At 32.8% G+C, this 16,718-nt stretch overlaps 1 protein-coding gene across 1 annotated transcript; it reads right to left on the bottom strand.

The window, feature by feature from the left end:
• Positions 1–2,977: 2,977 nt before the first annotated feature.
• LOC108992358 (lysine histidine transporter-like 8) lies at positions 2,978–9,513 on the bottom strand. The gene is made up of 5 exons (XM_018966898.2): positions 8,668–9,513; positions 6,697–6,830; positions 5,644–6,071; positions 5,388–5,519; positions 2,978–3,771 (listed from the first exon to the last, which is right to left on the bottom strand). The coding sequence occupies exons 1-5, from the start codon at positions 9,039–9,041 to the stop codon at positions 3,286–3,288; spliced, it is 1,554 nt and encodes a 517-aa protein (XP_018822443.1). The 5' UTR covers positions 9,042–9,513; the 3' UTR covers positions 2,978–3,285.
• Positions 9,514–16,718: the final 7,205 nt, after the last annotated feature.

The following is a 16,718-nucleotide window of genomic DNA, read 5'->3' as shown; positions in this document are numbered from 1 at the left end:
TTCTTCTTAAAATAAATAAATAAATCAACTTAACTCAAACATCTTTCAATTAAAAAAAATTGTATTCCAACTTTTCATCCAATATTTGCTTAGATTGTTATGGAAAGTAAAAGAACGCAAACATAAAAACAAAACTACTTTTTAACTCTATTTACTTTTACAAATATATAAAACATATTTAAAAAAAAAGTATTCAAGTTTTACTATCTATTTTTACAAAACCCAATAAATAACACAGGCTTGACAAAATTATCAATCCTTGAGATTTTTTGAAATCAACCATTACTTCCTTTTGTATGAAGAATATAGAAAAGGGAAGGAAAAATAGAGAATAATGGAAGAAGATGCAGAGAAAAATGAACAGGTAGGACTTGTCTACTCTTTCAAAAAGTATTTTTTATTTTAACTTCTAATTTTATTAACTTTCATATAAAAAGAACTTGGAGATTAAAAAAAAAAAAAGACATAAAAGAAGCAAATATGTAAGGAGTTTGTCTAGCCAAAGGCAACCTTTCATCAAGTACTCAGCCATTGCTACTCCAAGTTTGTGCTAGCTAGCTGTTGCCGCATTATTGATGCTACTCGATCACAGCTGAATCATTCTCACTCCTAAAGTCAGCTTGCTGCTCAGTTGTGACTAAATCGATACTGGAGTTCCATCCTCATTGTTCTTTGCTGTTTCCATTTTGTGTAGTGCTGTTGATTGCTGTAATTAATTGCCATTAAACTGTCGTTTTCTTGTTTTTAGCTCTCACGTCTGCACGCAGGTTCATTTTGATGGTCTCATAATCATATCTGCACAAGATTGCATCCTTATAAGTTGGTGATGAATATTGATGTGCTACAGATAGAGAGCTGCTGACTCCCATGAAAGAACGTTGACCTACAGAAGAAACACAGTCTAGCCGCCATACTTATGTAGGCAAAAGCTCATCATATTTATGTTCCATACAGACGTGAAGGCATCATTTATGGAGGGCCCTCACCACAAAACACGCACTCATACTCTGTTCACTGAATCAATAGATCCCCCCAGCGCATGCTGCTAATTAATACCTCTCCCAGCCTTCCACCAAGCATCCCATTATCAATGCTGCCCCCACCTTGTTGACCCGTGTACTCTTAAAAAGTATTGTTTGGCTGTTGAGATGAAATGATTGGATGTTGAGATGAAATGAGATGAGACGAATAATAATAAAATAATTTGTTAATAGAAGTGAAAATTCTATTAAAATGTTAATAAAAAAAATTGAATAAAAATATTATTAGAATATAATTTTTTAATAAAATTTTTTTTAGTGATTTGAAAAAGTTGAATATTTTTTGTATTTTAAATAGAAGTTTGCGAAAGTTGTAATAATGGTAATGATTAGTTAGAAATTTGAAATTGAAAAGTATTATGTTGTGGTGTTTAGATGTTGAGATGAGATGAGACCATCTTGCAATCCGAACGGGATCTAAAGTCTAGTGTGGAAGAGAGATAGACATGTGAAGTAAACCCGAACTCTAGAAGATCCAAATTAATTCAAGTTTACATAGAATAGTGAAACTATTTCTGAGCCATCCTTGAAATTTACTAGGAGTTGCACTTGCCCCACTAGACCTTGGTCTATTTGCAGTTGCATTAACAATTAAAATGGCATCACTTCATGCTCCAGTTATTCCCAGCCTTTATATTTTGCTTTCAAAATTATGGAGACAAAGTAAAAACAGAACAAGCCAGAATCTCATTTCCACATATATTAATTTACCCTATACTACTGATTTAGGTAGACAACAAAAGTTTTTTACACTTTTGGTATGAAATCTCATTGTGGAGTTCCTGTTCTTCTCACCTCTTCTCTACCTCTTCCTCCCCCTCTTTTTTTCCCCAAAATTTTCTTTATATCCTCAAGTGTTTTTGGATGTGGAAATATAGATTTATAATCATCCATCCACCACAACCACACATGCCCTCCCTGATCAACCATGCTTCGCCCACCGATCATCATCACCATTGGCGTGAGGTCTACATGCCATCACAAGCGTGCATGATTCCATCCAATGGCCATCTGGCTCTTTCAATCCATTTCTTGAGAAGTAGATCATACCACATTTGTCAAGATCCTTTGGATCAATTGGCAACACCTTAGTTTCTTACTATGAGAACCAATGATCAAATCCTCTGTATCAAAAAAAAAAAGATCGTACCACATTTACCCGGGAAACAAAATGTGGAATTGATCATCGGCTGCCTCACCAGTAGATCTCAATACACCTTTTTATGTGAACTCAAACCATTGCAACTACAATCCATCAATTGGACTACTTCAAAAACTGTATTCACACTGATGAAGAAAACATGAGATCCCACCAACTTGTTAGTTCTATTTTTCATTTTATTTTCTTTGTATGTATTGTAATTGTTATCATGGGAGTCTAAAATACCATCAATCCTACAATGGCTGAAGCTTATGATGCATCATTAGTTGTAATTGAAGCCAAAGCTCAGGGATTTCACCATGTCATTGTCGAAAGGAGATTCTCTACATCTGGTACTTTCACTTTACAACCAAAATCTTTCAACAAATTGGTTGATTTCTCCAGTAGTAAATGACGGTAGGCAAGACCTTGGTAGTATTTTCTGGCGCATAACTAGGCAAAATGGGCCGCTGCTTCTAACACTGTAGGTGGAATACCTATAGCCCAGTTACCTCCTAATTATATCCAATCTGCTGACGATATATTTGAACCTCCTTGATTATTTAGCATGAATATATTTATGGAAAAATTCTAGACATAAACTCCACACTCCTTCACTACTTAAAAATATACAATTTTACTTTTTTACTCTCATATTTCTTAACACGTGAAATATAAAATATGAAATATGAGAATAAAAAAATAAAATCACATATTTTTAAGTGGTGTGTAGGAGTGTGTGGCTTCTGTGTAGCACGTCCCATATTTATGCAGTGATTACAGAAAAAAAGAGAAGAAAACCTAAAATCTACACAATCTCTGCATCTCTTCATAACAACCCAACATATGGTGATCCAATTCTTCATTATTTCAATACAAGAGGATAACATGGAGCTGAGGGAGGAACCAAATTACACCTCAAGACTAACATTACATGGAAAATTGAACTAGAAAACGAATTTGAACACAACACCAGTTTGCTGCTATAAGTCCAGGGGGAAGAGGTTCTTACATGACACCTGGGGTATACATAACAACATATTATAGTTTCAGTATCAGTTTTGCAGAACTCAGATGGCATTTTTAGCTTTCTTTGTCCAAATCTCAAATGGGCTTGAAGAATTTCAATTTGAGTCCACTGTTCACCATGCTCCAAACACCTCCGATGGAAAAGGCCAAGCTAAAAGCAATCCCTAGCCAACCAAGGATCCAATTGAAGTACCAACTGAAGCTGTATTTTGTAGGCTTTTTTATAAGAACCCACATAAAGCAAGGGTAAGCAAATGTGACAGGAAGAGTGAGTCCTCCTAACAGACCAGCAATACTGGAGAGAAAAGGGAGTGCAATCCCTAGGAAGAAGTTTATAAATCCATAGAAAACACGGAAACCAGATCTGACCCAGATCGAGCAAGGGCGGTTGGTTCGGCTGGTGTAGCTGGCTTCAAAACTGTCAAAAACAGGCATGGAGTATATCTGGAAACTGCTCAAACAGTTGAACACAACTAGCAGAAAAGTTATTGCAAGAAGTCCTCTCGGGATGTCATGACTATGAAAGGCAAACAAGGCATTAAGAATCCCTCCTGAAGGCATCTGCAAGAAGAACATGGCATATATTTGAGAATCTTATAAAAGACTAATCCATTTGCTTGCATATATTAATAACCGTAGAACTATAAGTATAGGGGAAGGAAGACCATCTTGGATAAAATCATCTATTATTAGTGTTCTGGTGAACTAGCATTTTCATCATTATCATAAAAAAAATAGCACTTTCATTCTTACTGAAATGTCATTATTTTATGATCGATTTTGAAGTATGTAAGCATGAACACCACAGTATTGCCTTCACGAGTTGTCAAATACTGGGGGCAAAGCAGGACCAAAATAAAAAGCTTCCATGAACCAAGTAAACAAAAGAGTGAAGACCAAAAATCCACTATGGAGGCCAAGCAAGTGAAGGAAAATGAACAGGGCACTGGACATTGACAGTTTCATCCTGATTGGGGAATATTTCATGAAGTCACCAAGAACTTTATCATCGACATTCTGAAAACTATAGTATTTTGATAAAACAGGAGACGTAAGTCAAGTCTGAAGTAATATGACAAAGTTTATATAATGCCAATGATACACTCCACAATAAAGTACTGTTAAATCACCACTTGTCCAAAAAGCATAAACTAATGGGAATTTAAATTATATCGTAACACTCTCTCTCATGTGTGCGTCATACTCTCCTTTTACAAGTGGGCCAAACATGTGGAATATTTTAATTAGATCTAGTGAAATGTAAAGTCAAAGTTTGAACTTAAGACCTATGCTTTGATATCATGTTAAATCATCACTTGTTCTAAAAGCTTATGTTGATAGGATGCGAAAAATTTAATTATTTACATTATATTTTAACAAGTACACTTACAGAAGACAAAAAAGTGCATGCAAGCATTGGTCACATGGGCTGCATCCCTACCACTAACCATATGGGAGTAATTAAATACAAGTTAACTCACCTTCCCGAATCAGGTTGTTCTCTGCTTTAAATGAAAGAAGGATGTTAGAATATCAATCTTGAATTTACACAAACTGCTTAAAAGCTATTTCATTTAGCATGTCACCCACAATTGTTTCATTCAAAGTCCTCACTGAAGCTAAATGACCATGGGTCCAAAAAGCCTACAACTTGATGGGAAAATTGTGAATTCATCATTTTTTTTTTTTATAAGTAAACGACTGTATTAATAGAATAGGCATAGCCCAAGGTAAATTCATCATTTAATCATTGCAGATCTCATTTTCAAATGTAAGTTCAAACTCTTCTTCTCCACCAACTAGTAGGGATCACATGTGAAATTTCCAATTTAAATTGAAGATATAGAGTAGAGACAAGGTTTAAACTCAAACCACCTAGTTTGATACAATGAAAAACCATCACTTGTACCGAAAGCCAAATTAACACACAAGGTTATTTTAATACATAATTTAAATATAATTCTAAGATTATATCTAATTCTGATTTGATAAGTTACAAACTATCTAAGTCCTTTGTACAAAATCTGTTGACATGCTGGAATCTTCTATGAGACAGACTGAAAAGCATTCACCTTTATTGTATGCATAGTTTTGATGAAATTTTGCTTCTGATAATAGTAAATTACCATGAGATTATTGATTAATAAATTTCAAGAGTAGTTTAATTAGATACTTACAAGGTTTCCATAAGCCCAAAAGCCTCCAATGGCAACGGGGAACAAGCACATGGCAATGAATAAATAAGCAACTTTGGCTCCTTTCCACATAGGCACATGAGCTGGGTGCTTAAATGTTGATGGCATAGTTGCCTGACAGAAGCCAAATGAAATTCATTAGATGATCAAGATGCACAAATTCAACTGATGATGACTTTGGATGTTGCTGCAAGGGTATTAGTAAATTTTATCTCTTCATCCCTCGCAGAGTGCATACCTGGATCTCCAACGCTAAATTGTGTCCTCTGAAAGCAAAAGCAATAATTCCAAGTGCATTCATGACTGAAAAGGCAGAAGAGGCGAAGGATGGCAATGAAAGGGGTTCATATGATATTGCTGGTGGCCTTTGTTGGCTTACAGAGAGGACCCACACCATGGTGCAATAAGTGATTGCTGTTACAGCCCCTATTAGTGAAAGTCCAGCAATTGAATTGAGGTTCGGGAGCTGAGATAGAACAATGCATAGAGAAGTAAACACCAGATACCACTCTATTGTTGTAAGGGGATTAGATGAACAGAGGGGCCCACAAACTATCTGGAAAAATAGTTTCATGGTCTCCCCTCCTATAAGAATCAAAGCTGTTGCAGTTCCCGCTGATAAATAAATAGTCGGGAAGAGAGCAAGCCAGAGACCCAATCTTTCCCCTACAAAACAAAGAATATCATCAGCAGATACATATACGAAAATAACTAGTAAACCACTTGAATATCAACCATGGTTCTCATATTCACTACTAATATTAAATGCTTTAGGAAATATAGTAAGATTGTGCTTTCATGTAATTCTAATTTACAATGAAATAGTGAAGGCATCATGCTTCGCCAACTCCCCGTTATGGTTTAGTTTCTTGTGCACTCAAAGGGGTCCAATATAGAAGTAATCAATGAGTACTTTAGAATTAGACATATACAATAGTCCTAATATAATTGTTGCAAATGCTAAATTTTAGGAAGCAAAGAACAAAAGATGGGATGAACAAGTTTTCATATGACAGTATTTTACTTGACCATTTGTCATATATGCAGAAGGGGCCTGTCAAAATATGAAATTAGTATGTATGCAATCATCTGACTATTGTGATAAATGGAATGGTCAATGTTATATGAGCAGGTCAGGAATAAATGTAAATAATCAGCCCTGTTTAATGAGCATTCACAATCTGTCTTGTGTGCTTTTTAATTTATAAGTTGTTTATGGTAATCATCTTCAAGAAAGAGGGAACATTAAAAATGTTATCTACCAAAAGTTTATGTTGAAATGCATTCTCACCAAAGGCTGCTTCTGCAAGTTCCACATATCTGTTGTACCGCTTTCCTGGAACTGCCTCATGTAGCTGAACTAGAATCCACAAAGTATAGAGTTGCCAACAGTAGGCTATGGTTAAAGAAAGTATTCCCCAGCTCCTATAGAAAAAGTAAAGAAGGGAAACCACGTCGATCGATATATGTTTATTCCTTTAAGCACCAAGATAAATGATTATTGTACAGATTTTCAAACAATGTATAAGATAGGCAACAGCAAGCATTTTCTCCCCAAGTCATAGTCTCACTTGGTAGTCCCTTTCTTCTCTATCTTCCTGTCTTTCATTTTGATAGCAAGCAGTTTTTATAATAATAGGTCAAATCAAGAATAGTAATCAAACTGGGGGAGCTTGCCAGGATTTGGCTGAAAAGAAGCAATGCTGTGGACGGTAAAGTTTTTAACTACTTTTAGCCTCACCAATGTACACAGGGTCCACAACCATATAAAAATATAAGAAATCCATTTTTTTCTTTTACTAATATGAATGACAACAGCAATAATAATGTGAAATTGGTTGTGACATGTTAATTTGTAAAGGATTGGGAGATCGAGACACATAAAACCAAAGCCACAGAATAATGAATACATGAGGTAAATGATGCAATTCATTAGAGCCACGGCTTCTCACACCAAAAATGACGGTTGTGAGCACCTTGCACTCTGCTTCCCTGACAAATCTACACCCACCTGTCCCATATCATAAGGTCCTTAACACAACACGAGGTTAGTTTTTCTATTTAATTATCCTGGATGGATCAAATATGGATCACTCATGCCGTTTAGGTCTTCTTATTTGTGATGCTCATGTGGATATCCATGAGAAATTCATATGCCAAGTTTGCAAATCAGGTACGAGCATACTTTGGGTGCCAAACATGGCTGCAACCTTATTTCAAGAGTTATCAACATGAGGATAGTCTGATATTGCATATTAACCAGTAGGGTAAAAATATATTTTTGAAATTTCTTACATTCTCCAGAATCACTAGTCTGCAACTTAAAACAATACCTAAGCCGCAAATATGTGTAGAAAGAGCAACCTCACTTTTTCACCACACCAAGGAAATCAAAGAGAATGTAGATGGAAGATTGACCTGAATTTGCTGTTCTTATTTTCATATTATATAGTGTTGTACAGTGATAGAGTAACTTACCAAACAGATCAATTCAATTTGAAGAAACACAAGGAAAAAGAGCATACTACTAATGGCTGCACAATATGCTTTAGCAAAGTGTTCTAGGTTAATTATTTTCAGTGATTTGACATGAATATTAAGATAAGGAATCAAGGGTAAGGCCAAACAAGCAAAAACAAAGTATAAAGGGCCCTCTGTCATAATCGCAAGAACTGTTGACAGAATTATCAGTGGCCACAGTACGAGAGGTGGCTTTTTCTCTCTAGAATAAGTTTGCTTAAAAAAGCAAAAGATAAAGGACCTAAATAGCTTGCATTAAGGATGTTTAATTCTTCTTTTATCAAAGAAAGTCTATCCATAACTTTAAAAAAAAAAAAAAAAAAAAAAAAAAAGGCTTTCACTGTACCTTTTAGTCAAATTCTAGTGAGTCAGTGACTAGCATGTGGGATACAGGGAGAGAGAGAGAGAGGAGAGAGAGAGACTCAAGTTGGAGGAAAGAGACGGTTCATTCGAGAAGAACTTATACATATGGTACAAATAGTGAAAATTAATTGAAAGATTCCCTCTTTTGAAATTAATTGCATGAAGCTTAGGATAAAGAAATAACATTAGAATTGAAGTAAAAGTTGTCTATCTCTCTTCAGTCAAACATGTCCGGGCAGGCAGGCAGGCAGTTCAGAGTTCATAAATTTGCATGCAATCAGTGCTACAACGAGTACTAAACCTCTAAATCTACACACTGTCTAACTCAGAACGATGAAAACATGTAAATGAAATTAAATAGCTATAAAAATATATATACCAGCCGAGAAAAGAAAAGGCAACGGGCAAAACCAGAGCCTGGAAGCCGATTCCGGCATTGAGGTTGTGAAACGCAGCATAGTGAGCATTCCCATTGCGAGACTCGGTGATGGGTAGCCAAGCGTCCTGGGGGTTGAGCTTCGTGAGGTGGCCGACCTCCTCCAAGTAGCCCTTCATGTTGATCAGCACCCTCTTCATCGGCGTCCCGATTGGGCTCAGAAACCGAGGCGATATAAACGACGTCGGTGTCCACGCCGTCGACGACTTCCCCTGCAGCCTCGGAGACCTCTGCCCCGATGGGGTCTGTATCTCCGGCGTAGCCACCCTCGGCGTAGCCGGTATGGATATTAGCTCCGTCTCTGGCCTTTCCTCCATTCTCCCCAACCTCCCAGCACCCAAAACCCAAAACTCTCCGTCCTTCTGCAGCTTTGCCGCTGAAACCAATGCCGGTCTATATCTAGCTTTACCTCTAGCTCCAACTCTGCAACTCCACTCCGAGTTACAGGTGTATATCTATCATCTACACGTGATCAAGAGACGCAATAATGGAGATTTCTCCCGTCTCTTTCTTTCTTTCCTTCGTTTTCCAACCTCACTTCAATTATTTCAATGCTTTTTCAGTGTCGGAAGAAGTGTCAGTTTGAAATCCGAGCATGGGGTCTTCGTACAAGAGCAGCATGAAAGTTTGCAACGTTTATGATCTTAACCGTTGGCGAGTGGGATCCACTGTTTTGGACGGCGATGAAGACAGAACCTCGAGATTCAACGTGAAGTTGATTGCTTTGATTTTTGATGGATTTTGTAGTTCGGCTTTTACGTTGGAGTATCATTTCGATTTGTGGGCAAACTGATTGGAGCGTGCCTGTAGTTCATCGGTCTCTTCACTGTAGAAGATATTAGTGTCTAGAATTATAAAAATTTATTTTACAGAGAGTGATGTTAAAAAGAAGTTATTATAGAAATATATATTTTGTACTTATTATATAGTTATTTTTAGTTAATTATTTTTAACACTCATTTAAAGAGATATGTAATTTAGATGTTACAACATCATATATATAAAATAAATACTTTCAATAATAACTTCTATCTATATTTATACTTTTACAAAATCAATTTGAGTTGATATAATAGGTTATAAAAAGTTACGTTTGAATGTTGAAATTCTTTTAGATGATTTGTTAATAATAATAAAAAGATAATAAATAATAGTGAAAAAATAGTAAATAGAAATAAAATTGTCTAATGTAATTTTAGATCATTTCACTTACCAAATATGACATTAAATTATAAATCTTGAAGTATTATATGTACTCATTCAATAAATTTTGCAATCGCAAGTAGGGCTGATATCGGTCCGGTCCGGTCCGGTCTTGGGCCATAATGTGGACCGGACCGGACCTATTCGGTCTACATTTTCTCCACCCTGGACCGGACCGACTCACATATAGGTCCGGTCCGGTCCGGTCCATTTCGGTCCGGTCCGGTCCAGGGTCGGTCCAGTCGGTCTGGACATGCCTAAAATGGGCCATTCAGCCCATCTAAATGTGATTTTTTTTTTGTCCAATTTCAATTATTTTCGGCCCATTTCAAATTTGGTATATTTTTTTAACTAAAACTATTTAAAAAACTTGATTTTGAAAAATACAATGATAAAAAAAAAGTTAAAAGTTAAAACTAATCTATATAAAATAAAAAAAACCCAAAAAAAATAATAATAATAATACAGATTTTGCCAAGGATTGCTACCCACTGATTTTGTATGTTAATATATATGGAGTATCAACAAAAAATAATAATAATACAGATTTTGCCAAGGATTACTATACTAATACTATATATTATATAATAATACATTAGTAATTTAGTACTAGACTATTAGTATATTTTTTTCTAATACCATATTAGAGTCTATTACTATACTAATAGTATATATTATATAATAATACATTAGTATTTAGTAAGAGTACTATATACATTAGTAATTTAGTACTAGACTATTAGTATATTTTTTTCTAATACCATATTAGAGTCTATTACTATACTAATAGTATATATTATATAATAATACATTAGTAATTTAGTTAGAAGTAGCCTATTAGTATATTTTACTCTATTACTATACTAATACTTTATACTATATACTATATAATAATACATTAGTAATTTAGTACTAGACTATTAGTATATTTTTTTCTAATACCATATTAGAGTCTATTACTATACTAATACTATATATTATAATAATAATACATTAATACTATAAACTTATAGTGATTAGTTATTATCAATCATGATCAATATAAGTTATAACTTATAACTATATAATAGATTAATAGTATTAGTATTGGACTATTAGTAATATAGTATAGGCTATAGCTATATGTTAGTAATATACTAATATTAGTTATAGTGATTTAGTATAAGTTATAACTATATTACTATAACTATAAGTCTATAAGTCTATAACTATTAACTATTGTCTTAGACTCTTACTCTATGTTAGACTATTACTAATTTACTAATATACTATTAGTATATATTTTTATTAATACCATATTAGACTTTAGAGTCTAGAAGTAGACTCTAGACTATTAATATAATACTTGTATTAGTATAAATATTAATAATTTAGTATTACTATAAAATTATAAATATTACTATTAGTATAAACTTATAAATGTGTATTAGTTAATAATTACTTAATGATGAATTAGTGATAGGATTAGGTTAATTAGTCAAATGAAAATTATATACTTAATATATATAAATTATTAAATTATATATATATATTTAATTCGGTCCGGTCCGGTCCGGTCCGGTCCGAAAACCAGCCGGACCGTGGACCGGACCGAATTAATTTGGTCCTCTTATTTTTGGACTGGACCGGACCGGAACAACTCTCGGTCCGGTCCGGTCGGTTTTCCCGGTCCGGACCGCCCGATTATCACCCCTAATCGCAAGTTTGTTCTAAGAGATAGAAAATATAAAAATAAAAGAAAAAGGAGGGGAGGAGAGAAGCAGAAAGAAATGAAGAATTTGAAGGTTCATCTTTATTATTGTGATTAAATATAAAGTATATATTCTTATTTGTAGGAAATTTACGACGGATAAAATATGCGTAAATCTTTTACCATTATGAAAATCAAGTCTCTTGAATTGATAATTATGAAAATTGAATTGAATTGAATTGGATATTATTTTTAATATTCTATTAAATTTAAGATAGAAAATTTTAAAATCTTGAATCTGAAATTTGAGTATAGTCTTTATATCTATTAATATCGTCGATGAGTTGATAAAAGTGACGGTAGTAATGGGGGATTGATAAAAATTATTTTATAAATTTGTTTATAAGTTTAACACATCCTATCACAATGTCATAAAAACATTCGAGGAAGTTACTCTAAGTTCATAAGATTTGGGAATTCCTCACTTGATCTTGGAAGAAGATTCACTTATTGTAATTGAAGTCATTCAATCAACAACTGTTCAAGAGTTTACTTTCAACCCTATTATTAGGGAGATTTAGTTATTGTTATCTTATTTCCAATCTTTTTATGTTTTACATGTTGGACGGCAGGAAAATGAGACGGAACATAAACTAGCCAGGCATGCAAGGATTCTGGAGAATACTCTTTAATGGTGGTTTCATCCTCCTAACTTTATTCAAACTAGCTTGGAAGTAGAAGTTGAAAGTTGCCTATGGGCTTAATGTATTTATTAAGTGTGTTTGTATTCATGTATTGTGATACATTTTGTTTCTTCATAATGAATGAAGTATCATTTGATCCTTAAAAAAAAAAAGTTCATGAGATTTGGACCTTTTTATAGACTGTTACTTGTAATTTAAAAAGTTTCTAACTAGCTAAAATGAAATTAGGATGAAGGATTTGAGAATAGAATAAGTTCTTGTCTAGAAGCAAGATGGCTACATTTGGATAGTAAGAACATTTGAGAAGTGTTGAGAATGTTTGTGAATAGTTATGAGTAGAGATTGGAGTGAATTTGTGGATCTCATTGAGAGTATTTTGAGTTATTTGGATGTGTGAAGTATGTTGAGTTGTTAACTTTTGGATAGATAGTTGAAAAAAGTGTGGGTTCCATAAATATTGTAATGATTTATTTTTAGTAATAAATATTATAGTGATTTTATTATAGTGCTTTTTTAATATTAATAAATATTGTAGTGATTTTATTCTATTTTTATATATAATAATGATAAATATTATAATGATTTTATTTTTAATTTAAATATAATAGTGATAAATATTATAATGATTTTATTTTTAATTTATATATAATAGTGATAAATATTATAATGATTTTATTTTTATATATATAATAATGATAAATATTATAGTAATGTTATTTTTTATTTATATATTATAGTGATTTTATTTTTTATTTATATATAATAGTGATAAATATTATAGTGATTTTATTTTTTATTTATATATTATAGTGATTTTATATTATAGTGATTTTATTTTTTATTTATATATTATAGTGATTTTATTTTTTATTTATATTTAATAATGATAAATCTTATATTATAGTGATTTTATTTTTTATTTATATATAATAGTGATAAATATTATTGATTTTAATTTCTATTTATATATAATAGTGATAAATATTATAGTGATTTTTGGAAAGATTTTGATACGAAGATGGTTCATTACGTTTGGCATGTGGAGTATTTCTAATAGTACGAGAATACTTGAAAAATGTTGAGGTATGTTGGCTACCCAAACGTAGCCAGGCTATGTTTGGTATACAAGCTTACTTCAATCTATCTCAAATCAATTATTGATGAGACTTACTACTTTTTTAATTTTTTATAAAAAATTTAAATACATACAAATCTATTTCATATATTTAAACATATATCTAAACTTATTTACATTCAAACACATCTTAATAGGACTCATAAAATACTGTTAATCACAAATCAATTCAAATCATCTGAAATAATCTTAGCATCCAAACGCAGCTTCTTTTTTCTAAACAAGCAAGTTTTCATTTAGATAAGGAAAAAATGATACATGTGGAAGGGGTGAAGTTCCCAACAAACGTCTCAGTACAATAACCAGAGTGTAAATCTGGAGGAAAAAAAGAAAAGAAAAAACGGGTTTTGGGACCAATTTCTTGGTCCCCACCCATGCCCTACAAAGATGACGTTATCTTAAAAGACAGTTTTTAATAGTTCGCATAGCCATGCGAACTGTGGAACCACTGTTGAAAGTGGTGAAAATTGTGAGTGCATTGCAATTTATTGTCTTGGGATATTTCTTAGATTGATCTGTATTCTCTTTTTCAATGTCATCGATTAGGGAAAGCGATAACATAATAGAAAATACAGTATCGGATGAACTAATTTGCGGTGAAGCATCTATTTTCCCGCGCACCTGTGGTGGAGCGTGGAGACCATGTGCCGATAGTTGGGAGGTGAGGTGTGACAGATGTGAAAGATCTTAAGGTGGGGGATCTACTGGTGTAGTGAGTGTAGCTGGTGGGCTCATCGAGGCGCGGCAGCACCTAAAGGCCACACGCCAAAAGCAAACCACACATGAGGGCCACTCGCCAGGATTTTTGCTGCGGTTCCGCATTTTCCCAGTAGATCGACGGCTATAGGGTTGCGTGGTGGGGTGCATGTCGACTGTTGATTGTTGGAGTGCAGTAGATTTGATCAAAACCAAACCAATGGAGGGTAGAGAATAAAAACACTATCATGAAAGTCAAAGCATATACATAAAGCAGTATCAGAAAGAAAATAGAGAAGAGGGCGAGTTTTCTAGAGAAAAAAGAGAGTTTCTCTTTCTAAAACCTACGGAAGGCAGCCCTCCAAATGCAGCTTAAAAGCACCTAATCCAGGTTTAGTTGTCACATGCAAGAGTTGCTCAAAATGAATGTTGTACACCCTTTTCAGGCATGTGCTTCTGATTACAAGGGTGGTTCACATGATCTGGTTGAAACTCGAAGATTCTTGTTTCTGATAGGTATTTCTATCGTAATTTCATTAGTTTAGTGATAGAAACTATTGGTCTCATATATAGCTGTCATTTTATAGCCAATCTGTATATAACACACGTCATATTTATACACAATTATCTTCTAAAAATTTAAAAACTACAATGTAAGCATAATATTAAAAAGATATAAATATACGAATATGAACCTAGTTGTATGCTTAAGAAGAAAAAAAAAAAACCAACTACAGTATTTGATTTAAGTAATGTTAGATGTAGTCTTAGTATGTGCAAGTTCTGTACACTTCATTTAAAAAAAATAATAATTTTTTTATATGAATTTTAAATTTATCTATTTTTTTCAAATAGAATGCATTGGTCTTACACACGCTAAAACCATAACTATCATTTCTCATTTTGTTTATCCAACCATATAATAATAACCATTCATCCTTCTAACTCTATGTATTATTCAATTGAAAATTTCTATACACTACAGTATTATATTATTTTCATCTTATTATGTAAGATGTTATATATTTATTTCTATTAGATGATTCTATATAATAAATGTGACAGATCTTATGTAATAAAATAAAAATAGAATGAAAATGTGGTATATAACATTACGTCATCTATTGGAAAGTCCTTCTCGTTTATGTTCCAAGCTTATCCCGCACCTACAAAACTCTCGTGTGCAAAAGCCACCGTCAAATTATTACATCCTTGATCAGTTTTCCAATCTCAGTCCCCTTCCTCTCTTATTTGTTTTTTTTTTTTTTAGCTTATTGTTTATATCACATTTCTGACATCTAAAAGTTACGCACGCCAAACTGTAACTCTCCTATAAGAGCAATGTAAAATCATATTTGTATAATATGAGTTTAAATTCTTTCACATTAGATTATATATCTTTATATTTTTACATAGTTATGAATAGTAATTATACAAATTTAGAGATTCACTATTCACTCTTTAAATATTATTTTACTAATTATTTCTCTCTCTTCCCACTCTCTCTCTTACAATCATTTCTTATTTTCCCTCTCTCAACAATACAATAAATCTTTATCTGCATATTCATTTTATTATTATAATATATTATATAATTTTTTTTTCATTTTATTATATTTTTAATATAATATATAAAAAAAATTATATTTTTTTATTATTACATTTGTATTATTAATATCAAATGTATGTAATGGATGTTAATTATAAAATATATATAAAAATAATAATAATAATATTTTATTTTTATTTTGTCTCAAATATGCATAAATCAATATAAAAACTTTACTTAAATAATGAAATAGATATATAAAAGAGGTAATTTTATATATGGATATATATAGACCAATACCAAGACGAGTCAAGAATCACCTCATCTGACCAATACGTGAGGCTCACGCGCCTTTCATTTTCACGCTCCATAATTTTATCACTTCAAGTTCAACAACTACATGCATGGCACCAATAGATTTCTTGGACTCAAAGCTTCAAGATGTGACCCTGTCGACGACACATGAGTTCACCGGTTGGTACAGTCATTGGTCCTCTTTGGATAAAGTCGAGGATAAGTTTTTTTTTTTTTTGAGTCTCTAGCTATCCAAATTATATTTATATTTTTTCTCAAATTAGAAGATAAATGTGGTAGAAGAATATAATGTCTCTTAGGAGACGTTTGAATTCGAAGATGACTTGAGATGAGTTGAGATAAGTTATGAATAGTAGTGAGATTTGTGAGTTGTGAATAGTAGTGAGATGAGTTGTCAATTAGACCTTTTAAGTCATAATCGATGGATCCACTCGTTGGATCAAAGATCCCTCTTTGATCCAACGAGTTTAGATCGATCTTTTGATCAAAGAAGGGATCCCTTTCTTTGAAAGAGCCGAAAAACATGGATCCAAACCTATTGTTCATCGCTCCTTTATTTATAATTTATTTTCTCCTCCTCAAACTACTACAAATAATATAATGGTGTTTTTATATAGGGCATCTCATCCTTGTCCTTTCGTGTCTAACTTCAATTTCAATGCTTTGTTGGTTATACGAAAGAAAAATATATAAATTGATGTG

This window comes from Juglans regia, chromosome 15 (genome assembly GCF_001411555.2).
Source record: "Juglans regia cultivar Chandler chromosome 15, Walnut 2.0, whole genome shotgun sequence".
NCBI classification, from domain to species: domain Eukaryota; kingdom Viridiplantae; phylum Streptophyta; class Magnoliopsida; order Fagales; family Juglandaceae; genus Juglans; species Juglans regia.
Note: the sequence above shows the minus strand (reverse complement) of the source record. Positions and strands in the feature narration are given on the sequence as shown.

What these genes read in the sequence shown, in the direction of transcription:
- LOC108992358 (XM_018966898.2), bottom strand. Translation starts at nt 9,041, where the DNA reads ATGGAGGAAAGGCCAGAGACGGAGCTAATATCCATACCGGCTACGCCG. An exon ending in ATTTAGCGTTGGAGATCCAG is followed by an intron (nt 5,520 to 5,643) that starts GTATGCACTCTG and finishes GGCTTCTGTCAG; the next exon opens with GCAACTATGCCATCAACATT. An exon ending in TTTGGGCTTATGGAAACCTT is followed by an intron (nt 3,772 to 5,387) that starts GTAAGTATCTAA and finishes TTCTTCTTGCAG; the next exon opens with ATGCCTTCAGGAGGGATTCT.